At 38.4% G+C, this 25748-nt stretch overlaps 1 protein-coding gene across 3 annotated transcripts in view; it reads right to left on the bottom strand.

Moving 5' to 3' along the window:
• SLC9C2 (solute carrier family 9 member C2 (putative)) overlaps positions 1-25748 on the bottom strand; it is a 155941-nt gene that overhangs the window by 66930 nt on the left and 63263 nt on the right. The window contains exons 7-14 of one of the 3 annotated variants that reach the window (XM_082612957.1): positions 24812-24912; positions 23028-23156; positions 19949-20114; positions 13240-13356; positions 11883-12044; positions 7062-7161; positions 4975-5118; positions 2324-2492 (exon numbers count right to left, since the gene is read on the bottom strand). In XM_082612957.1, the coding sequence (XP_082469083.1) occupies positions 2324-2492; positions 4975-5118; positions 7062-7161; positions 11883-12044; positions 13240-13356; positions 19949-20114; positions 23028-23156; positions 24812-24912 (1088 nt within the window). Of the gene's footprint in view, positions 1-2323; positions 2493-4974; positions 5119-7061; positions 7162-11882; positions 12045-13239; positions 13357-19948; positions 20115-23027; positions 23157-24695; positions 24913-25748 lie in introns of those variants that run through there. The other 2 variants (XM_082612953.1, XM_082612954.1) reach the window with 2 other exon arrangements.

Here is a 25748-nt window from a genome sequence, read left to right as displayed (position 1 = left end):
ATTTTAAAATACCGCCTCTGATAAGAAGAGGCAAAAGGGTTATTTTGTGGACACTGCTTGAATATAATCCCCTGGGGTAGAAATCAGTTTTCAATCAGAGTGAGGAGAAAAATAGATTTTGTAGTTTCTGGGAGGGATAAGGACACTGAGAGAGGAGCCCTCCATGGTTGCTGCTGTCAACAGTGGCCATGCAAAGCCTGAAAAGCCAGCACGGTGGTTGATTCTCAGACATTGCTGTGGAACCTGCGGGGCTGGGGAGCAACCCCGGCAATGGCAGGCAGTGGTGATAGGGAAGTGCACCTGCCACAAGCATTTACTACAGCCATACGAGAAGCTCTGAAGAAGCAGACAGGAACTGCGCTGGGGTCAGGAGAGGCACCATGCAGAAGCAGAAGCAGAAGCAGAACCACATTTGTAGGTCTTGGTTCTGCCATTTACTAGCCATGTAATTTGAGGCCAGTTTACCACTTTGAGTCTCAATGTCCTTTACTGAAAAATGGAGTTAATAGCAGTATGTCTTCAGAGAGTATTTCCCAAATGACTGATCACAATAAGCACCTGAAATGCTTCTTAAAGACACTGACTCCCAGGCTTATTCCCTGCAGATTCTGATTCTGTAGGTCTCGGGTGGCATCAAAGGGATTCTTAACATCAAACAGATTTGGGAAACACTGAAAAATGATACTCAAATGTTAGTTAACACTTCTTTGACTTGGTTTTAGGCCAATTCCTTGCACAAAAGAAAACTGAAGGAGCTCATTCTTCTTTTCCTCTGGAACATGGAAAGACCCAAAGTCCCTGCAAAACCACAGGTGTGTTTGAACTCCAAATTAATTCCCAGACCATGCCCACAGATATGAAGTGTAAATCCTCAGGAAAGACGGTGAGGACTATGATACTCCATTTCTTAAAAAGCAACATTAAAAATAAACTCTTTCTCTTTGGGGAGTTAGGGTGCCTGAGTTCTTTCATTAACATGCTATTCTCTTTATTTTGGTTTCCCTACATACAAGATAAAGAGGGTGATAGTTGCTCCACCCAACAAAGATATTTGAAAAATACTGGGCTCTTAGAGTCTTCTAGGACAGGAGTAAAATAGCAAAGAAGAGAAAATTCTGAACTTGAAGTTGGATACTATCAAGAAACTCTGTACATCTACCTCCAGATTAAAGTTCCTTGGGAGGTGGGTAATGTTCTTAATTTACGTTATTCAAGTGTTCTCCCTCCCAGGAGCAGGTATAGGGTTCATCTGACTGGGAAGTGGTGGGGGTGTCATGGGGATTTCTAGAAACTTCCCACAACTTCTCCAGCTAGCTCACAGAGTACTGTCATGAATGACGAGGTACCCTCACGCTGTCCACAGATGCTCTGAGCTCTCTGGACCTTCCCTGGAGTCTCACCAATGCTGCCACCACCAGACTGCCCAGAAATCCACTGGCTGGCCCATGGGGAAAAGGCTTTGAGAGAGAGTAGAAAGGAAACCGAGATTTGTCTTTCACTATGTATAATATAGTCTTCAGCCAAATTTTTTCAAGAAATTAATTTTTTTTTTTTTTTTTGGTACATGGGCCTCTCACTGTTGTGGCCGCTCCCGTTGCGGAGCACAGGCTCCAGACGCGCAGGCTCAGCGGCCATGGCTCACGGGCCCAGCCGCTCCGCGGCATGTGGGATCTTCCCAGACCGGGGCACGAACCCGTGTCCCCTGCATCGGCAGGCGGACTCTCAACCACTACGCCACCATGGAAGCCCAAGAAATTAATTTTTTATTTAGCTCTAAAAGACATAAATATGACTAGATCCTGAATTCAAAAATTTACAAAATCTTTCTTTCCTTAGCATATTTAATGAGCATTTCAGTTTTTGCTCTAATAGCTATAGGAATTGGAATGCTCTAGATAAGGAATTATTTTTTTTCATACCTTCTGACAGCTCTTGAAAAACAGCACTTATACGTTCAACAACATATGTTGAACATTTACTGAGTGTCAGGTACTTTGCTAAGCATCGTTTCGATCCTCCACTGGAAACTGAAGTGCCACAAGTCTGGGGAACTTAACCAAGGCCACTCAGCCTGTGTATGGTGCAGCCAGGGTTCGATCCCAAGTGCAACCAACTCCCACATCTGGAACTGTTATTTGATTTTTGGTCCCTTTCACACTGTCAGCATAAATAAGCTTTCCCCCAAAAGTTCCTTCCTACTTAGAAGATTGCATTCTTCAAACCTAATTTTTTAAATGGTTAGCTTTATTATTGGGTACTATGACAAGTGCTACAAAACAAAAATGAGTAGATATGAATAATCATGGGATATGATTTTTCTTACCAGCTGTGGTGACTCTACTTTTTGTTCAGCCAGATTATGAATATCAGGAGCCAAGAGTAAGCTAAAAACTCCTTTAATTCCAGACCACGCTATAACAATTCCCCATCTCCAATTATACTTATAATTTGAATGCCTCAGAATAGGGCTCACTAATACAACAGTAAGTAACCTGTGGAGAGAAAAACATTTATTTTTATATCACATCTTATGTATTAATGTTATTTATGGATGATACTAGCTACTAAATACTAAATTTCATGTAAAAATTTTTCAGAAAAAAGAAGACGATCCAGTTTATTCATAGGTTGTTCAAACTTTCTGAGACTAACCAAACCTACGATCTAAATTTTGCATATAATACTCAAATCTTGAAAAATAATGCTAGAAATTCTATACAAATATAAGAAATTATCATTAACACTAGGGTGTAGTGTTTAGGATCTTGGTAGTAAATTCCTGCAGGGAAACTTCTTCAAATGACATTAACAAGCTCCCTGGAAGGCCACAACTAGATGCAGAAATTAGACCACAAGGACCTTGTAGATCATGAAGAAAAAGTAAAATTATTGTAGACACTTTAATAAATTTAGCTCAACCAAATTTTTCTTGAACTTCCACAAGAATCATACACTAAACACCATGTAAATAATTTCAATTTGTGCCTCCTTTCTCTACAGATCATTTTGTTATAGGACCCTATGCCAAAATCTAGATTCTATCTATAGCAGACTTGCACCAAAAAAATATCAGTACTGTCCTTCAAGTGAAATTTCAGCAGAAATATAATTGACATGTTCTCAGCCTCACAAAAGATACTGTGTATCAGTCGCTTAACCGGGAATTTCGTAAGACAATTTAGAGAATTCCTGTCATTGAGAAACAGAAAATCTACAACTTGCCATCTATAATATATATAATTAATTTGGGCAAACTCCTCCGCCTTGCATTTAAAGCTTTTTGCAAAGTAATTATCAACCTTTTCAGCCTTACTAAATGATCTTTCTCTAAAATACCACTGACTCCAGCCAAAATCGAACAATTTATGTCATTTCCTGATATCAAAAACAGGGAGGCAGTAGAGCAAAGGCTCTGGAGTCAGTCTACCTGGGTTCAAATTTAGATGTCTTTTACTATGTAACCTTAGGCAAGTTATTTAACCTCTCCAAGCCTCAATTTCTTCATCTGCAAAATGGAGAAATAATAGTCATTGAACTTGCCTCAAAGGACTCTTATGAAGATTCAGTAAAATGAGGCAACATTCACAGGGCTTAGCATAATGTTTAGAATGTGGTCAGCACTTAACACACATTAGCAATGATTATGACGTCCAGGCCTTTGTTTGGCTCATCGTCTCTGAAACATTTTTCTCAACAAGTCTCTTACGGAAAGTCTACCCATACTTTCAGGGCCCCTTAGGATGACTCCCTCCACTAAAGTCTCTCCTCTAGTGAGGTGGAACCATAAGTTCACACAAGATCTCTGGCACTCAGTAGCCATTTGACCTTGGGCAAGGCACCTTGCCTTTCTTGGACAGTTTTTTTTTTTTTTTTTTTTGGTTGCACAGGGTCTTAGTTGCAGCATGCATGCCGGATCTAGTTCCCCAACCAGGGATGGAAACCCCGGCCTCCTGCATTGGGAGTGCAGAGTCTTACCCACTGGACCACCAGCGAAATCCCTTGGACAGTTTTTTAATCTATAAAATGGAGATAATAATTCTTATGTCCCAGTGTCATTATGCAGATGAAATGAGATAATGGATGCGTGCAAAAAGCCATGTATCTTTCTGCATACACTGAGACCAACCTCGCCTTGCACTTGTGCTCCCGTGGTGGAAAGAAACATAAATTGTACACCCACCCTTCTGTGTGACAGTGCCTATCCGAGTTGCCTGCAGTGCCTTCAGAGTCAGCAGAAGCAATGTTTCATGAGAACATCTTATAAAGTAAGCTCACTCAGCCAGGCCTAACCTGAGTAGAAATGACAATACTTTCAGAGACACTGTCACGAATTCTTATGGAAGACACAACTGCCACGTGTGGGCAATGTCACTCTAGAAATAGCATGCTCTTGGGAGTCAAGTTTAAATCCCAACTCTGTCCTCACAATCTGGGTGACGCCAGGCAAGTTTTTAACCTCTCTGGGGCTTCATCTGTGAAATGATGCAGTAACACCTACCGCATAGTGTTGCATTAATACTAATGGCATAATGTACATGGTTAATGTTTAACAAATGGCTTTATCATAGTTATGATGATAATAAATGATGATGAAAGTCAACAAAATGTTAGGAGCTATTAATCTAATCCAGTGGTGCTCAAACTTTAACAAGCATGTTGAAACAGTTTCCTGGATCTCAACTTCAGAGATTCAATTCAGTAAAATGGGATGGGCCCATGAATCTGCATTTCTGTCAAGCTCATGGGTTATGCTGATGCTGTTGTTCTGCGCCTTCTCATTTTACAATGAAAGCTTGAAGAGTAAATAGACTTTCCCTCAGTTGTGCAGCAAGCTATTGTCAGGACCTTGACAACAATACAGGTTTCCTGACTGCATGTCCACAGCTCTTTTTGCTATAACCCACTTCTTCTCAATTCTAATTCTGGGCTTGAGAACCTAAGTCTAGTAAGCAAACTTTAAATTATAATTCTTACCTTACAAAATTCACTGTTGCAAATAAGATGAACATGAAAACTAAAGTGTGAAACTGAAAATACTTGATTTCTCCACATCCAATGACAATGCCAAAGAAAGTGTATATTAAATGTTGGTATACACATGAAAACATTATTAGAAACCTAGGATAAATGGAAAAGAAATCACATTTTAAGGGATGTGTTTTTTATTTTTTTATTTTTATTTTTTATTTTTTTTCTTTTTGCGGTATGCGGGCCTCTCACTGCTGCGGCCTCTCCCGTTGCGGAGCACAGGCTCCGGATGCGCAGGCCCAGCGGCCATGGCCCACGGGCCCAGCCGCTCCGCGGCATATGGGATCCTCCCAGACCGGGGCACGAACCCGTATCCCCTGCATCGGCAGGAGGACTCTCAACCACTGCGCCACCAGGGAGGCCCGGGATGTGTTTTTTAAATCTACACGTCTAGCCTTACCCCCCGAGATTCCTACTGCGAGACCAGAGCACAGTGCTTAGGGCATGGAGCTGTTCTGGTTCCATGTGGTAACACACCTGGGTCTGGGCCAGGTCTGACTTCCATGAGCAGATCTCAAGTTCTGCCTCTTCTTGGTCCCCTCTATTCAGACCTTCCCTTTCAGAGGACTGGGTGACTGTGTCTGTCCCACAAACCAGTCTCCCTATAGGTAGGTCTCAAGATCTACACTGGGAAAGAAGCATTAGGAAGCCTCATTTTAGCTGCAGGTATAAACCATGTTCTCTGATACAGCATTACTCCAATCAAGCAGATAGTCCAATTCTCTATCCGATTCCTGTCTCTTGATTCAATTGATTCAAAACTCCTAGAAGAAAAGGGTATGAGCGGGACCTCAAACCCCAAAGCTTAGTTTTATAAAAATTCAGAAATGATCGAATAACTGACTGAGTAGAATACTTTTTAAAATGTCTCCACAGGACCTTAAAAAATGCCTTACATGTAGTAAGATCCCAATAAACATATAATTATTTACACTTATTATTAGTTTCTTACATAAACATGTCCATCACTTAACATGAGTGTCTTCTGAGAAGGGACTTATTTTCATAGCCCCAAACCTAGGATACAATATCCAGGCCACAGGAGATATTAAGAGAGGATTGGTTGAATAGCTAAAAGAATAAACAATTGAATGAATAGAATGAGTAATTTATAATGATGCTGACAGACAGCATGACTGAGCTCAGAAAACTGTCCAAATACAGACAAAAAGTATGTGTTCCAAGAACTAGTTATTCCTAAGCTTCTGGCTTTTAAAAACCAGTAAAGTATCATTCACATATACACAAAACTAGAATAAGTTACAGATGCCATTTTTTTTTAATTTTGTCAAGTAGAGTTATAAAAAAAAAGTACCGTCTTCTATGAGTGGAATTTCATGAAATTACATATTAAACACCAAAAAAGTAGGAAGAACGTAATTTCAGAACAAAGAATAGTCCTTTATATTAAAGCAATGAATCTTCATGGGAAAACTCAGGATAATGCTTATTTTTCTCATTTCAACATTTGCTTTCATCCAGTGTGAGAATTTCTACACTAGACTATGATTTGGTGTGAGATAATTCTGAAACATTCTATAATTTAGCGTAGTCACCCAGAGAATGGCTAACTCATTTGTCTGAAAAGACAAATGGCTTTCCCTTTGTCCACAGATGTCCATATGACACCAGATGTAAAGGCTAGATAAGAGTTTGCTGGTGTTGTATCTTTCTGCTACCTTTCTTTTCCAGCTCTTCCCATACTTGGATACTGTCATTCAGGTACGTTATGAAGGAAACAAAGGAATAAAGCATTTTTTAAACTTCCCACAATTCAAAGTAAATTTTTATCAAAGAGTTATGTATAGAAAGTACTATGATCTCTGAGCCACTGACACATTATTCATAATAGGAATATCAATTAATGTCAATAATTGTTGGTAGCTTAAGTTCTTTTCAAATATAACTGGCAGTAAAATTAAAAATTAAAACATAGAAAAAAGTTATAAAAAATTATATTAGTGTTCATTAAGGCAGGACCACTTAAGCACTAAATTTCTATGAGATCTATATCAAGTACGCAATAGACTTACTTAGTAATTATTAACTCCATCCTCGGTTTAAAGCTTAAGGAATCTAAATTTAGTCCTACAGTGACTAAAGCAATGATACCTGACATTCCCAAAAATTCCACTGGGGAGAAAAAAAAATGAATAAAATTAGTTGCATTCAAATCTGTACACTGAGCTACTTTATCTTGAGTGAAGAATTGTTGGGAAACTTAAAAGGTTAGTAGTATTTCTTGGAAAGTTGCTTAAAGGGATTGGCCTAATCCTTAGGATCAGGGGTTGACAAACTTTTTCTGTTAAGGATCATATGGTAAATATTTAGTTTTTGTGGACCATATGGTCCCAGTAGCAACTACTCAACTCAGCTGTTCTAGTGCATAAGCAGCCGTAGATAATACGTAACTAATGAGTGCCCAATAAATAATAGACACTGAAATTTGAATTGCACATAATTTTTGCATGCTGCAAAATATTCTTCTTTTGGGGTTTTTTGAGACCATTTTAAAATGTAAAAACCATTCTTAGCTCATGGGCTATACAAAAAATAGGCATATTTGGCCCACAGGCTATAGTTTGCCAACCCCTACCATAGACCGTCCTTGAGGATAGAGCTAATGAAAAGTAAGTTTAACAACCTCTACCCAGCATCTCAAGGACACTGTGCTGCATGTCCTAGGGGTTGTGGTCCAAGCTCAGTGCTTCCTTGGTGACTGCAGGTCCTGAAGCCTATGGTTCTTTTACATGATACAGGCTCCCCTAAAAATATAATTCTCTGGGCTCTAAACAAATGTGTAAATGTAGTCTGAGGCAGGTAAACCAACTACGAAGAATGTTTGAACACCATAAATACCAACAGTCCTAGCTGCAGAACCTTCAAATAGCACATTATAAATGTCAGATGGAAGGGAAAGTACGTGCAAGGTAGGTGTGGAAGCCCTTTGGAGCAAGGCAGAGCTAGTTGCCCTGGGAATGGGAGCTCCCCTTTCTCCATTAGTGTCCCTGCATCTGTAAAACGGGTGTAAAAGAATAATGCCTCACAGAGGTGTTGTGAGGATAAAATTAGGTAACATGAAAAGTGCTTGGCACACTTTTAGAACAAGGAATAAATGATCATCATTATTATTATGCTATTAATTATTTTTCTATGTTCACCTTACTGCTTAGTAAATTTATACTGTTTATTCATTTGAAGAGGATTTTATTATTCTTTTATTTTATCTAATCACTTAAATCCATCTTGGATTTCTTTTAACCTACTTATTTAACTGAATTTAATATAAATAACAAATGACAATAAAACCAGTGGTACTGGGAACTGTGACAATAGGGAAGCTGTTTCTCAAAGTCTTATTTCCAATTCCCTACGACTCGTAGTATGGGATTTTAAAGCTTACAGTCTTTTTTAGTAACAGTCACTACTTAGTCACACTTGCTATGAGGAAACCACTAAGTAACTTTATTTTAAAACTGATATTATTTAGTATAATCCCAATGTTACAAGAACATATGGTGTGAATGCATTCATTAATACATGTATGTACAGTTATATGTATTTTTTAAAGATTGAGTACATTTAACAGAAGGTATCAGTGGTTAACTTTATGACATAGGTTTATAGGTGATTTCTTCTTTGACTTTTCAGAATTTTTCCAAAACTCTACATGAACATGTATTACTTTTATAATTAGAAAAACAAAGTCTTCTAAAAATTACAAACGCTATTACATTAAATGGTGTTTTAAATGTTCAAGAAGGGGGAAAAAAGTCATAGAACATGTAATAAAGGGAGTAATTTTCATCAGCATAAACCCAAGTAGTTAAAAATAGAGTTGTAAAATTTTTCTGATTCAACAGAAAGAAACCACCACAGAAAACTGATGCCACAGGAAAGTGGCTCTCTCCATCAAACTCTGTCTCTCTCTTTCCTTCTCTGGTTGAGAAAAAGTGAACGTCCTCCTACTAGGAGAATCAAAGGGACTCTGTCTCCAAAAAACAACAGGATTCAGGAATGGACATTTCCTAACTAGAAAATATTAGGGTGATGACTGAAGTCCTTTGACATTTATAGCCTAGACCAATGACATAACAAAAAAGAGTGACAGCAATCAGCCCTGGCACGGGTAAGAAAGGAATGCATTGTTTGTAGAGAGTTTTAAATCAATAAAACTGACTAAAAGCTGTCTACTTTTTTTTTTTTTTGCTGTACGCGGGCCTCTCACTGTTGTGGCCTCTCCCGTTGCGGAGCACAGGCTCCGGACGCACAGGCTCAGCGGCCATGGCTCACGGGCCCAGCCGCTCCGCGGCATATGGGATCCTCCCAGACCGGGACACGAACCCGTATCCCCTGCATCGGCAGGCGGACTCTCAACCACTGCGCCACCAGGGAGGCCCTGTCTACTTTTTATTATCTCCATTCGCCAGAAATTCTGACCAATGTCACTGGATAAAATATTCCTTCTGATAGGACAGACCTCTCCTACCACCTCTCTTGCTGTACCTCTGGGCTAGACTTTTATATAACCCACTATCTTTCATGAATTATACACTGCCTTTTATACACTAAATTCATATTTTCTTCCGTGGGCTGATATATTAATATTTCTAGCTGCACTACCTGTCAACCAACAATGCTTCAATATGTCTTTTCTCTGTGCGGCAATGTCTGTGCAATATCTTGACTATTTTATTTTAAGAAAAAGAATGAATGTGTTGATACAAGTGATTTCTAAAAGCCCAAGTATTGTGAATTTAATACAATAGAGACAAAAATGTGCTCAAAGAGTTGACTCTCTAACCTCAATCAGACACTCCCTGGATTTAAGCCAGTTAACAGTGTGTTCATTAATGAAGGAAAAAATAAAATTAGATAACATGACAGAAATGTAACATTAGAGAATGTGTAAATGAGAAGTTTACCTATGTTTAGCTTTCTGGCAATGGAACTCCTCCTTATAACTGTCTATTGCTGACTTTTGTTGTCAGGATCTGATTAAGTATAAGAGGAAAGAACTGCCCGAAATTGTTTTTAGCTCCTGAAGCATAGGAAAGTGTAATGGATGATGGAGGGGTATTCATTTCCTGGGGCTGTTGTAACAGAGGGCCACAAACTAAGTGTCATAAACAACAGGAATTCATTGTCTCATAGTCTGGAGGCTAGATTTCCAAGACCAAGGCTTTGCAGCAGTGATTCCTTCTGAGAGCTGTGAGGGAGAATCTATTCCAGACCTCTCAAGCACTGACTGGGAGCACCTCCATGAATTAGGAGGAAAGGGGAAAGGAACCAACATTTATTGGCTGCCCTACCTTGAGCCCAGTGGTATGCTGGTAAATGTTTAAAAGTGGCAATCTGGGGGGTAAAAAAAAAAAAAAAAAAAAAAAAAAAGCCCCAGTTGGTAGTGTCTGCCAATTTCCATGGTCCCATTAAGGCCAATTTCAAGCTACCAACATTATGTCACTTAAATAGAGCATTGGGAAGAGATGTGGACAATCAGCTCTCATGAGCCAGCAAGAGCTACCTCCAGGACACCAGCATGAGGGAGTCACCCAACACAAATTGCCTCACTAATGCCTGTAACGCCCCTCTAAATTAGGTTATATCACTTTTATAGATGAGGAAACTAACTAAAGCTTAGAGAGGTTAAGTAATAGTCCAAGGTTACCAAGTTAATAAATTATAAAGATTGGATTTCAAGTTAGCTTTGCCTAACATCAGAGCTCTCTAAGGACTAACAGTTTATTCAACCAGTATGTGTTAAATTACTGTAGGGCATATGGCAAGCATTGGGCTTGGCTGGGGGGAACAGAGAAAAGAGAATAAATATACAAATGAATAAGAGATAGCCTCCACCTCCAGGAACTTAGGATCTAATGGGGGAAAAAAGGAAATATTAAATTAATTTTTTTCTTCAGACACTTAAGGCATTCATAATAGGTACATTAGGGAGGGAAAAAATGAAGAAAGTTGAAAGAAATGACTCTTCAGTGAATGTTTTCTGTATTTTACTGATTTGGGGTAGTGAGCAACGATAGGGAGCAATTTATCTGTACAGGAAGCAGCTCTGTTTGGTCACTGGAGGTGAAAAGAGGAGTAATTAACCTCTTGATACCTGAGGGCTTTCATGGATGGAAGTTGCTCCACTGTGTGAGGTAAGAGCAGAAGCAGAACTTGGACATATTTTTACCACGGTCACTATGGCTTTGGGGGACTGGTTACCTCAGTCAGAGGGGTAAAATCTTTAGCTCCCAATCTCACTGGACTAAACTAGGAAATGATTGTTAAAGGTCTACCAGTGCTAGGCACTCTGACTTCTGCGATCATTCCACTCTCCTGCTTCTCTTCCAGATGTAGACATACCTGATTTCTCTGTTTCCTGCCTCCTAGCCTCAGGCAAGGGCCGCCATTTCTACAGTCCCCTCAGTTTGGTACCCATTGAATGGGTACTGCTGAGCTGGAAAAAGACCTCAGGAGCATGTCTCCCACCTTTCTCATTTTAGAGATGGGTTGCTAAGGGTCAGAGCAGAAATCAGCTCAGGTCTGATTCCTCTTCCACGGGACTGCCAGTGAATAAACGTAAGATCAAAGGGTGGAGTTAAAAAAGAGTAAGAGAGTTACCACATGGAGGAGGAATGCAAAGGCAAGGGACATGGAGTTGAAATTGAGGGGATGTTAAGAGAGACCAGGAAAGAGCTAGAGGTGGCAGCAAGATAATAGGACAAGACGCACAGAGGAGCCACATCAAGGGGAAAGCGGTTGGGAAGAAGCAACTGGATTCAAGAAGAAGGAAAAACTTAAGTGCATAAAGTTCACTTTAAGGATGGCATTTTTTATATCTGTTTCTGCCTTACCAGTGTAGAAAGTCAAGTACACCATTGAGATACAAAGAACGATATTGGTCAGTGTATTGCTAAACAGGTCAGTCAATATAAACTGAATGATCCTTGCACACCAATATCCACATATAATGCTTCCCAAAATGTCCAAGCTGAGGCCCAAGATTATATGTAACTCTAGAAAAAGAAAATAAGAAAAAAAAAGTTGAGTATAATATTTTTTCTTTCATTAATGGCATTTGGGTCTATGCACTTTGGTTTGCTCTTGAGATATTGAGTGGGGACCTTGCTCTTCAGCAGATGGGAGTTTCCTTTGAAAGCCTGGCAAAAGAGGCTTTCTGGGGATATATTTCCCTTACAGTCTGCAGCTTGAGGTTTGCTTATCTGGGGACAGCAGACTCAAACGCCCTCAGGAGTCAGGCAAACAGCATAAATGTGAAAAAGCTATGACAAGCTGGACAGTGAATGATCAACCAAAAGACATTCAAATTCAATTTTTTTTTACAAACAGTGGCAGGGTCAAGCACACCATGTCCAGGATCCCTACCAACCTACAGTCTATTTGTGACTCCTGCCCCCATCCCAGGGGATATTTGGGAAATGGAGAAGGAAATTTTTCCATTGTCACAGTAACTGGGGGCAATAGAGGCAGTTAGTGAGCAGATACCAGACATAGCTGAGGGTAGTCCTAAATAACAAAGATTGTTCCACCCCAAATGCCTTTAGCTCCCCCATGAGAAGCACTGCAAACCTCTATTATCAAAATTTCTTTCTCCTTGTAGCACCTCTCTCCTCCTACTAGTATTTCATATATGTATCAGGAAGACACATTTTCCCTCTTCATGCTGTGATTTTCCCTCCTTTTTTCTCTCCTTAGTACCACATCTGGAAATCCAGGATATCAACCTAGTCCATATCCCAGCAAACTTTAACCACATGAGTCTGACTATTATCACTTCTAGGACCTGATTCTCCAGAATTGCTTGAACCATTCTGCTTTCACCCTCAGACTCAAATCCAGGACCAAGCCAGTTCTTAACATGCACTCGTTGAGATCCAGATTGGTCTAGGAAAGAAGTAAATCTAAGCTAGATGACACAATTGTGTGTGTGTGTGTGTGTGTGTGTGTGCATGCATACTGGGGGAGATGAAATCATTTCTTTAACAATTTTTCCCCCATAATCTCTGAGAAAACACATAGATGGTAATTATTTTCTTGTTACCTGATACACTATTTTAATTGGTCCATGAGTAAAGTATAGGGAAAGCAGTAAAGTTAAGACATCTTGAATATATTTTAATTTCAGTATGAATTGAAATGTACCATATAAGAATGATGTTAGAAAATATACAGAGAAAATAATGTTCTTACCCCTAAAATTGGAAATGCTAAGTATGTTGCTCCGAAAAACTCCAAAAACAATGGATGTGAAGCCACAGATAATCATTGATTCTCCTCTAATGATATCAGTATACATTTTAGAAATGCCTGGAAAGGGAAATATAAAATATAATTTAATATAATGCATGAAAATGATGCTCTTCCACAGGAAACACAAAAATAGAAGAGAATGAATATGCTAGAATAAAAGGAGATCATAATGGGATGGGTCCATATGACAATCACGATCATTTTTAAAATTTTTCCATTATGCCTTCTATATCTCCAATGGCAAAGGAACATGGCAATAGCACTTCTTGAAATGTCCATTGCCTCAAAGCATGATAGAGCTTTGCAATGAGACAAAACACTTCTCAGGTCACTACATTTAGCTTGAATAAATATGAATCATTGGACTCCAAAAGAATCACATTTTAGAAATAAGTACAAAATATGAGCTAGTAATTCTAGACATATACCCAAGAGAACTGAAAATATATGTCCACACAAAAATTTGTACATGAATGTTCACAGCATTTTCATAATAGTCAAAAAGTGGAAACAACACATAGTCCTTTAGCTGATAAATGGATAAACATATGTAATCTATCCCTACAATGGAATATTACTCAGCCACAAAAAGGAATGGAGTACTGACTGATACATGTTACAACACGGATGAACCTTGAAAACATCATACAAAGTGAAAGAAGCGAGACACAAAAATCACATATTGTATGGTTTGATTTATATGAAATGTCCAGAATAGGCAAATCCATAGACAAAAAATAGATTACTTGTTGCCAGGAACTTGGGAGTGTGGGAATAGGGATGAATGATTGCCAATAGGTATGAGATTTCTTTTGAGGTTGATGAAAATGTTCGAAAATTAGACAGTGATGATGGTTCCATAACTCTGTAAATATATTAAAGACCACTGAATTGTACAATTTAAAAGGGTGAATTTTATGATATGTGGGTTACATCTCAATTAAGCTGGTATTTAAAAATTAAGCACAAAATCTTATTGGCACTTAACATTCATTAACAGTTTAGTTTAATGGAAAATATAATCAAATTAATTGCCTAGTGTTATACAATTTATAAGTAGGGTGATAGTGATTGGTACCTGCCCATCCAGTATCTACCTTCTGTTCTTGGTAACAAAACTGGTTTTATTCAGGGTGGCAATGTGCTCAGATAAATGACAATTTTTCCCCAACTCCTGGGCTTCTAAGAGTGGCCACTGAGATGTAAGTGGAAGTTACTGAGTGGAACTTTTGGGAAATTTCTTGGAGGGAGAGGAGACTTGGCTGAAAGGAGCATCTTTCTTCCTTTTCCTGCCTGAAATATGGGGTGATGGCTAGAACTTTAGTAGCCAACTTGTGAACCTGAGGATGGAAGCCATACACAAAGGGGAGGAGCAGATAAATAAACCCCACAATAGACTGCTATCATTTTGCTTTAAATATTCATTATCTCTTAAAGAGATTAAAAATAAGAAAAAGTCATATTTTCCCATCGGTTTACAATTATGGTACTTTTCATTCTTTTGTGTAGATGAAATTTTCCATCTGATTCCATTTTTATTCAGCCTGAAGGACTTCTTTTAACATTGTTTGTAGTGTAGGTCTGTTGGTGATATATTCTTTCAGCTTTTATACGTTTAAGTCTTTTTTTCTCCTTTACTTTTGAAAGATATTTTCACTGAGAATTCTAAGCTGGCAGTATTTTTCTTTTAGGACTTTAAAAATATTGCCCACCATCTTTTGGCTTGCAATATTTCTGAAGAGAAGTCTGTTATGATTATTATTTTTGTTTCTCTGTATATAATGTATCTTTTTTCTCTGGCTGCCTTTAAAATTTTCTCTTTACCACTGGTTTTTAGGAATTTGATTTTTATGTGCCATGGTGTAGTTTTGTGTTTCTTTGGCTTGAGGTTTGTTGAGCTTCCTGAATCTGTGGCTTTATAGTTTTCATCAAATTTAGAAATTTTTCACCCATTATTTCTTCAAATATTTTTTGTTCCTCCCTCTCTCTCTCTCCTCTCTTTTACAAACTTGTATATTAAGGCACTGAAGTTGTCCCGCAGCTCACTAATGTTCTATTTATTTATTTAGGTTTTTTTTTTTTTTTTTTTAGTCTTGTTCTGTCTGTGCTTCATCTTGGAGTTTCTATTGCTACATCTTCAAGTTTACTAATCCTTTCTTATGCTATGTCTAATCTGATGTTAATTCCATCCGGTGTATTTTTCATCTCAGACATTGTGGGTTTAATCTCTAGAAGTCTGATTTAGGTCTCTTTTATATCTACTATGCCCAGTGGTGTGCTGATAAACCAGCTTTTCAAAATTAAAAAAGGCCTGATTTGTAGCATTTGCCAACTTCATGTGCAAACACTCCCACAATAACTAATTCAAAGCTACCAAACGTTTAACCACTAGCATGCAAAACTCCTAATTATTTAACAACTGGCTCTCATAAGCTGATAGGAGCAATTATACCCTATACTCAATCTTTCTTCTAACTTTCTGAACCAATGGAATATAGTTACAACAACTGTTTTTTTGTTTTGTTGTTATTGTTTTCTTGCGGTACGTGGGCCTCTCACTGTTGTGGTCTCTCCCGTTGTGGAGCACAGGCTCCAGATGCGCAGGCTCAGCAGCCATGGCTCACAGGCCCAGCCGCTCCGCGGCATGTGGGATCTTCCCGGACCGGGGGACAAACCCGTGTCCCCTGCATCAGCAGGCGGACTCTCAACCACTGCGCCACCAGGGAAGCCCACAACAACTGTTTTAATATATTTGTCTAATGATTCTATCATCTGCAGCGTTGCTAGGTCTGTTTCTACTTATTATTTTTATACTCTCTATGGGTCATATTTTCTGGCTTCTTTGCATGCCTCCCAAATTTTTATTACAGATGACAGAACTGTATGTTTTACCTAATTACGTGCTGTATGTTTTACCTAATTAAGTTCTGTATTTTTTTGTATTCTTATAAATATTCTTGAACTTTTTTCTGGAATGCAGTTGTTACTTGGAAACAATTTGACCCTTTTGAGGCTTGCTTTTTAGATTTGTTAGGTAGTGCCAGAGCAGCCTTTAGTCGAAGGTTAATTTTCCATGCTACTGAGGCAATAACATTCTGAGTCCTCTACCTGATGTCCTATGAATTATGATGGTTTTCCATGCTGGCTGTGGTAAACATAAGGGATTTTTCCCTCTGCTCCTTTTAGTATTTTTCTTCCCAGCCTTGGGAAGTTTCTTCATGTGCATGCACTAATGAGTAGTCACCCAAAGACTCAAGTGGGCGTCTCTGTAGCTCTCAGAATTCCTTCTTCAGTACAGCTTTAATTTCTGCAGTAATTTGCCCCATGAACTCTTAACTGCTTTGGCCTTCTTGGACACCCAACTCTGGATCTCCCCTACTCAAAGAAACCACCAGGCTCTACCTAGGTTACCTTTCCCTACATGAAGACCTGGAAACTCTCTCCAGGTAACAAGCTGCGGCAAGGGCAATCAAGAATGCACCTCTTTTTTTCCTTTCTTGGGGATCACTGTCCTGCACGGCCTGATGTACACTATCTGAGAACTGTTTTTCATTTTCATATATTTTGTCTAGTTTTTTAGTTGGTTCAGGCAGAAAGGTAAATCTAGTCCTTGCTACTCCATCTTAACTCCAGGAGTTATATAGAGGGACCCAGTGTCCCTGATGAGTTCATGGAGCTGTGGGCCAGCCCTGGACTTCTTTTTTTTTTTTTTTTTTTTTTGCGGTACGCGGGCCTCTCACTGTTGTGGCCTCTCCCGTTGCGGAGCACAGGCTCCAGATGCGCAGGCTCAGCGGCCATGGCTCACGGGCCTAGCCGCTCTGTGGCATGTGGGATCTTCCTGGACCGGGGCACGAACCCGTGTCCCCTGCATTGGCAGGCGGACTCTCAACCACTGTGCCACCAGGGAAGCCCTGGACTTCTTTTACTTAAGAGCATAAACCCAAATTTAAGAACATGTGACACAATAATTTAACCACAAATTGATATAGAAAGAATTATACAACTACATGTTTTTTTAAAGCAGCTGTTTAATATATTCCGTTGCATCAAAATCCAAACTGATCACATTAAATGACACTATTTTTTTTAATCCAAGCAGAACTGAATCTGATTAAGATTCTACTTTTTCTCCTTTGGTGTCTTTGAAACACATAACACTTAAAAATGTATAGCTGGGGGTTCTCATTATTACTATTCTTAAGATACTCTATGTAGTTGAAAAGAAAGTAAATCTCTGCTTTCCAGTGTTTGATCTGAGTATATGAAATATCAGAATATTCAGATTCTATTTATCTTTACAAAAACTCTCCTGAATGATAGGATAAATACCAGGATAATACAGAATTTCTGGTAACTCAGTGCCTGATTGTGGATCAATATTCAGGCTGTTTATTTCTGTTCTTTGTGCTTCATTATTGTAGCCAATAAAGAAAGCAAAGAAAATAAAAGGCAAGGTAAGTTATAATCATCTTATATTACTACTTGTTACTAACTTTGACTCAGACAGAAGACACAAAATACTGGTTACACAGGTTTGAAGATTATTATTAGCACATCTGATTTAGCTAGTCAAGAAACACTTTAATTCTTCCCTCAGATTCAGTGAGTCAACCAGGAGCAAGTAAAGCATAACGTTTGTTGTATGAAGTTTTGAATTTGATGTATAGTTATTTTTAATAGTAAAACACCATAAGAATTACTCCCAACATTTTTTATTGGCTTAATGTGAACTAATTTATATTCACTAATTCACTGTAAAATTTGGAAAAGGAAAGAATGAAACAAAAATCATCTGTAATTCCACGACCCAGACAAAACCATTTGAATGTTGAAGTCTTTTTTAAAGCATATAATTCCTTTTACTTAATTGAGGTCATACTAAAACTTTGTATTTTATTCCTTTACAAGCTCCCATTCCAGATTTGTTTTAAAGTAAAAATTGTTTGAGCCCTGTGCATTCTTTTAAAATAGGTAATGAATAGACAAGTTCCTTTTAACTTGCATGTGAACATCCACTACTTTTTTCAGTGGGTCAGGCCACCTCAGACTTAGTTTGTGCAGGTTTTATAGCGCACAAGGGTGCCACATCAAATGAAACTCCCGTCACACTGTAGGAACTGCAGTTTTGTATATTATTATGGTAATTTTAGGCATATGGCAAAACATATTTTTCCTTAAAAAAGTAATGTATTAGGACAATTAGATAGAAAGGATCATTTTTTATCTAATTCACACAAAGGTAAAGATGTCACTAGGTAAGGATGTCACTGAATCCAGAACCATGCACCACCTTAGTATTATTGACATTAAAAAAATATCAACCAAGTCAAATACCTTTACTAGTTTTCTTTTAAATAGAAGATTTCTACTCCTTTTCTGAAATTTTTTTTTTTTTTTTTTTTTTTTTTTTTTTTTTGCGGTACACGGGCCTCTCACTGTTGTGGCCTCTCCCATTGCGGAGCTCAGGCTCTGGACGCGCAGGCTCAGCGGCCATGGCTCACGGGCCTAGCTGCTCCGCAGCATGTGGGATCTTCCCGGACCGGGGCATGAACCCGTGTCCCCTGCATCAGCAGGCGGACTCTCAACCACTGCGCCACCAGGGAAGCCCTGAAAAATTTTTTGAATATGGAAACTGCAATAAATAAAGTTTATAGTTTATTAGAGCCTCTTACACTCAAGAGATTGCAGAAAAGGGAGCAGGAAAATAACGAGGTGAATAAAACAAGTGGCAAATACAAATGGCTAAAAGAGAAAAAGAGATGAAGAAAAGATAGAAAAAACTGTACCTATGGGGAAAAAAGAGAGAAATAGGACAGGATCAGACTCTCTGAGAAATATCTGGCACAATTTAGAATATCACCAGCAAATGTGTCAATACCTCCTATGTTTTCTCAACTGTAAGTATAAATGGGTGTAAAAATGGGACTATCACCTGTGTGGTGGGTTGTCCCCCCCCAGTTGTAAGGCAACATTTTTCCACTAAATATAACTGAAACCCTAAAGTTGGTTAAATATTTCTGAGTCAAAAACAGAAATCATACCATCTAACCATTTTATGTTTTTACTGCTGTGTTAATAAAACAGGATATTTCACAGTGAAATTACTGCTGTGTTAAAGAACAGGATATTTCAGAGTGCAATTACCTTTTACCAAATAAGATGGGAAGTAGTGAGAACACCTAACCCTCTTGGGAATAAGCTTTTATTGAATATCATATTTGCCAGGCTATACTTTCACCCCATTTCTTTTAAATAAACTACAACTCCCTCTCCCACATGCCCAAGGTTAGCTGCTCCAAAATAAAGGCAGTTCTAACAAGAGGTACCTAGGCCTCGGAAAAGTGCCATTAGAGGTAGAGCTGAGTCTCTACCTTGTGGCTTAAAACTCAATGGAATGGAAGAATGCTTACTTTTATCACCTTCTAGAAAGATAACATTTTCTCTTGAAAAAAATTATTTGAGAGTATTTATCCCAGATCCCGGGTTGCCTTATCCACTTTGCATACTTCAATCAATGCTCATCCTCAAGGAAAAAAAGCACAGATATCTACTCTGCTGGATGCACAATTCGTGCAAGAAAAATATTATCAAAAGGAAATAATTTATCCTCATATCTTCAAAATAAGAGAGAGAAATAAATCTGACATACCAATAGTTTTCAGTGAATTCACAGAATGAACAGGATCTGTAATGCCAAGGGTCATGCTAAAGAGGAGGCAAGATTGCAAATCCCATGAATCTTTATTGAATTTCAGAACCACATATCCAATTACGATGAATGCCGTAGAGAAGCTAATTAATCCGGTTAACACAACCTGTGAAACGAATTCATAACACATTATTAGATTTAACACCTAAACATGGTATGACTGCATTTACTCTTGTTAAGAATCAGATCTCGTTATATATTTTATACAATTACTCGGGAAGATAAATGTAAAAGGTATTCTAGTTTACCTGCCTCAAAGAAACCATCCCTTCCAAACAAATGAAATTCTACCTGACTATGAAAAGACCAATTCACCCATCTGTCTTGTTGTTATTCCAGCTTAACAGTTCTCCACATCAAAATGTTCTAAAATGGAATGCAAATTTTTCTTGCTTCTGTGTAAAACATTTCCTGGTGTTTCTGAAGTGATGACCTGCAGGGCTCCAGGCAGAAAAAAAGGTAAAACAGTGGGCAAAAAGCACATGCCAGCTGATTTGGCTCCCTTATTAAGTGCTTTCTGGAAGAAGCCATGGTCAGCAAACTTTTGTATACATTTCATTGCCCAACGGTTTTCTAACACTACCACATCTGTCAGGGATGCTGGGAAATGTAGCACTATTTTACACTGGGCCCACTACCATTCTATACAAAATACAGTAAGTCACTCTGTTAGTGAGAAAGAAAGGAATAGGCAATCAGCAATGCCTGCCTTAAAAACAGCAACAGAATGCAAAACTTTTAAACAAGCAGAAGGAACAAAAAGGATAAAGAAAACTGAATCAATTGATTTTTAAAAATTTATCTTTAATTTACATACAGTAAAATTCACTCTTCTGATGTATAGTTACATGAGTTTTGACAAATGCATACAGTCATGTAAACATGGCCACAATGAAAAAACAAAGCAGATCCATCACCCCAAAAAATTTCTTCATGCTGTCCCTTTGTAGTCAATTTCTTCCCTCATTTCCACTCCCTGGCAACCAATGATCTGTTTTCCAAAGCTACAGTTTTGCCTTTGCTAGAAGGAAGGTCTATGAATGGATAAATGGAATTATACAATATGTACCCTTTCGAGTCTGGTTGCTTTCTCTTAGCATAATGCATTTGGAATTCTTCCATATTGTGCCTATCAATAGTATTCCATTGTAAGATGTGCCACAATTTCTTTATTCATCACTGGCTGAATAATATTTGAGCTGTTTCCAGACTTTTGTGATTTTTTTTTCTTTTTCTTTTTTGGCTGCGCTGCATAGCTTGCAGGATCTTAGTTTCCCAACCAGCAATCAAATCCACGCCCTCTGTAGTGGAAGCGCGGAGCCCTAACCACTGGACCACCAGGGAATTCCCCAGACTTTTGAGATTATGAATAAAGCTGCCATAAAGATTCACACAGAGGTTTAGTGTAAATTAAGTTTTCATTTCTCTTGGATAAATACGTAAGAGTGGAATTGCTGGGTCATAAGGCAAGTGTATATTTAACTTTATAAGAAACTCCCAGACTGTTTCCCAAAGTGACTGTACCATTGTGCAATCTCACCAGCAATGTATGAGAGTTCTAGGTTCTCTGCATTCTTACCCCCACTTGGTATTAATCAGGTTTGTTATTGCTGCTGTTGTCATTCTAATAGGAATGTCAGTGGTATCTCAGTATGGTTTTAATTTATATTTCCCTAATAACATTTAAGATGTTGAGCATCTACATATCTTCCTTGGTGTTTCAAATCTGCTAAAATCTTTTTCTCTTCTAAATCTATTTTTTTTTTTTTTGCTGTATGCGGGCCTCTCACCGCTGCGGCCTCTCCCATTGCGGAGCACAGGCTCCAGACGTGCAGGCCCAGCGGCCATGGCTCACGGGCCCAGCCGCTCCGCGGCATGTGGGATCTTCCCAGACCGGGGCACGAACCCGCGTCCCTTGCATCGGCAGGCGGACTCTCAACCACTGCGCCACCAGGGAAGCCCCCTAAATCTATTTTTAATTACAACAAATATTACCCCCAAAATCCAAAAAAAAGCCCAGCAGAGATTCTCAACCTGGATAAAATAACAAAATCCAACTGTATATTATCAAAAAGACATCTAAGCATAAGGGCATCAAAATCTTGAAAGTAAAAGAATGGAAAATTTTTAGCAGGCAAATACTAACCAAAAGAAAGCTAGTGTAACTATAATAATACCAGATGAAATTGACTTAAGGCAAAGGCATTATTTGGGACAAAAGGGTAATAATGAGGAAAAAATTAGGAAAATAACAATACTCCAACAAAAATCAAAGAGTTGATACACAAAGCACATTCTCTGATCACAATGTGACAAGAGAAATGATAATTTAGAAGCCGTATTTGGACATTTAAAAATGACTTTTAAATAATTAACAGGTCAAAGAAAAAAGTATAATAAAATTTAGTTAGGAGGGATAAAAATGAAAACACTAAAATCTAAACATTTGAGGTGAATATAAAAGAGTTGTTACAAGAAAACTTAAAACCTTAAATGTACAGAATGCAAAAATAAAAAAGCTAAAAGTCAATCAACTAATACCTAGCTTAAGATGTTAGAAAAAGTACAGAATAAAATCAAAGAAAATAAAACATTTTGGAAAGAAAAATAAAATAATCTGGCAAGCATGATTAAGAGAAGAGAGAGAGAATGCATAAATAAAACAACCAGAGCCGTGAAAATGGACAAACCTACAGATAGACGGCTGAGATGAAGTCAGAGGTGGGATTAGGATCTAGGTTCTGCCGTTTATCAGCCTTGTGACCTCTGAACTACACTCTGCTTACATGTGAAATGGAGGTAATAACTCAGTGCCTAGTCACAGTGGTCACTCAGCAAATATTAATTCCTTCTCTCTCCCCTCAACTCTCTTTAATTAGTGGTTTTGCAGAATGAAGAGGATAAAACAACTAAAAATGTGAGATTTATGAATTATTAATCTTCTTTGTAGAGAGTCAGATTCTCTGTCAACATGAATAAGCAAGAATGGACCATAATTTGTCTTAAAATGTGTTCTTACCTGCCAAAACACATTCTTGAGTACATAGAAGTCCACATCCAAAGCAGCCAAAAATATAATTAAAGGTGAAAAATAACAATAAAGTGAAAAACTTGGTGTTCTTAGAAGAGGGTAGACGACTTGGTGCATCTAAAGTAACAAAGGCAAACAAGAAATTAGTTTGCTACCATTCTGAAGTATTAGAAATTAAGTTGATGCTCTGTCAATCAATATAAATTTTATAATATTCCAATTTGCAACTAATGAGAGATTATCTACAAGGCCAGTCCTGGGGGGTCTTGTAGATTTCTCGATATAACTAACCATCCACATGAGTTACATGCATAGTCCTCTACTCACCAGAAACGTGTGTGAGTTTAGGCTACACAAACATTGCTTGTGGTAAGTAATCAGTATTTTCAAAAGTCGTACTTCACCATCGGTGATCCCTGAGGTGATTTTAGGTGGTTCACAGATAGGTATTTTTTATTTGACTGTTAGATAATTATTTTAATTTGCATAAGAGGAAAAAAAGAACTTTGCATGGATACTTGTGATTTCACAGATATTTGCTTAGGATTTTAAAATCTTTCAGTGAGTCAAGTAGAGAAAAATAATACCTAGATAATAGTACAGATCGTGTATATAGGACATAAATCATGAAGGTTATACACAGATGAATGGAAAACACTAACAACAACAATGACTGAAGTGCTGTAAATATTCCCTCCTAAAAAGTCTTTGGCCCAATTAATAGTTTAATCTTCATTGCTTAACATCTCTGTGCCTCAGTTTCCTCATCAGTAAAATGGGAACAGAGTACCTACTTCCATTGGGTTGTTGTGAGGATGAATGAATTAACTCAAGAGTTAATAATAAGTTAATAAATTTATTAAAAAGAAAACAAAGAGGGCCTCCCTGGTGGCGCAGTGGTTGAGAGTCCGCCTGCCGATGCAGGGGATACGGGTTCGTGCCCCGGTCTGGGAGGATCCCATATGCCGCGGAGCGGCTGGGCCCGTGAGCCATGGCCGCTGGGCCTGCGCATCCGGAGCCTGTGCTCCGCAACGGGAGAGGCCACAACAGTGAGAAGCCCGCATACCGCAAAAAGAAAAAAAAAAAAAAAAAAAAAAAAAAGAAAACAAAGAACTTAAAAGGGAGCCTGGCACATAGTTAACACTCAAAAGATGTTAGTTGTGTGGTATTTCAGAAGAATAACAAGAGGCTTTTACAATCCTAAATATGTACAAGCATTGTCTCCACTTTTTTTTAAATAAAAGAATGAGTGGAGACAAATTGTTGTTGATCACACAGCTATACATTTGAAATCATGTCAATAAAGTAAATTAATGAAGTTTTTCTTCGATCTATATTCTGTTTCATATCATGCACGCTTTGCATTTAATCTGGCAGTTAGAAAATAGTAACCTTGCTTCATCATGACAGTAACTGCTGCCTTTTGTAACTAGAGTCTCCGAGGGTGCTGAAGACAATAGCAGGGGAAAGTCCAGCGTATGTACAGGGGAAGGAAACAAGAGTAAGGACCAAAGGCAGGTGACGAAGAACCCAAGAATGCAATCACATTTTACTCACTTCCAAATTACTGCTTTATTTTAAGCCTTTCTAATTTGTTTCCTTTCTTGGATGGTTTTTCATTTTCAAAAATTTAACACCAGATAAATTTTTCTCAGTAGCTCATCACATAAAAAAAACAATAATTCCACTCATTCAGGGATGGGGATGGGAGTTGACCTTGTTTTTGGTCTTTGTTCTTTAATGTATCCTCTAAGTTTTCATATGTACATCACCTCAGCAAAATTGTAGGCCAGTTGTCCTATCAAAAATCCAACAAGAGAAAGAATTGTCAAGACAATGACTTCAGAATTCTTTAAAAATGCCCTCAGAAGTCCTAAAAAAAAATACATGTATGTGTTATTTGGACATAAGGTATGGTTTAAAAACAATTTAATATTACCTCTCTCTAGGTATTTGATTTTAAACTTCCTCTGAATGTCATATCATCATGAAAAAATGACAGCTGTTAGAAATGCTCTTAGTATAAGACACACATAATGAGGCATCACTCATAGGTGAATTTGGAAAATACTGAAGTTCCAACAAACTCCCATTTGCCCACCCAGTGGCACGTTAGGATCACTGTATGGGTATCTTGCCTATGGATCTGATGATGAGAAATTATGAAAAACCAAATTTCATGCCTATCAAGTATGCCTTATATTAATCATTACTCCTCCTAAGCTACAGTAACATATATTCTATAGTTTTCTTAAAAGCCAGAAATACTTTTAACTGAGATCTAACCGTAGGGAAAACTGCCTTCACCAGCAAGTGTGAAAAGACACTAGCTATCCTATTTATATGCATTTTCTTGACTTAAAACTCCCTACTCTAAGATTATTCAGCTCATTACCTCCTGAGGCAATATATCGACTATATTCCAATTAATTTATGCCTAAGGCAAGACTCATTGGTATCTCAGAGTCTGCATTTCCTTCCTTCCAGCCAGAGGTCATGACAAATCAGTAAATTTTTTTTTTTTTTTCTTTTTGCGGTATGCGGGCCTCTCACTGTTGTGGCCTCTCCCGTTGCGGAGCACAGGCTCCGGATGCGCAGGCCCAGCGGCCATGGCTCACGGGCCCAGCCGCTCCTGGTGGCGCAGTGGTTGAGAGTCCGCCTGCCGATGCAGGGGATACGGGTTCGTGCCCCGGTCTGGGAGGATCCCAT

This window comes from Mesoplodon mirus (assembly GCF_964341445.2).
Source record: "Mesoplodon mirus genome assembly, chromosome: 3".
Lineage (NCBI taxonomy): Eukaryota > Metazoa > Chordata > Mammalia > Artiodactyla > Ziphiidae > Mesoplodon > Mesoplodon mirus.
Note: the sequence above shows the minus strand (reverse complement) of the source record. Positions and strands in the feature narration are given on the sequence as shown.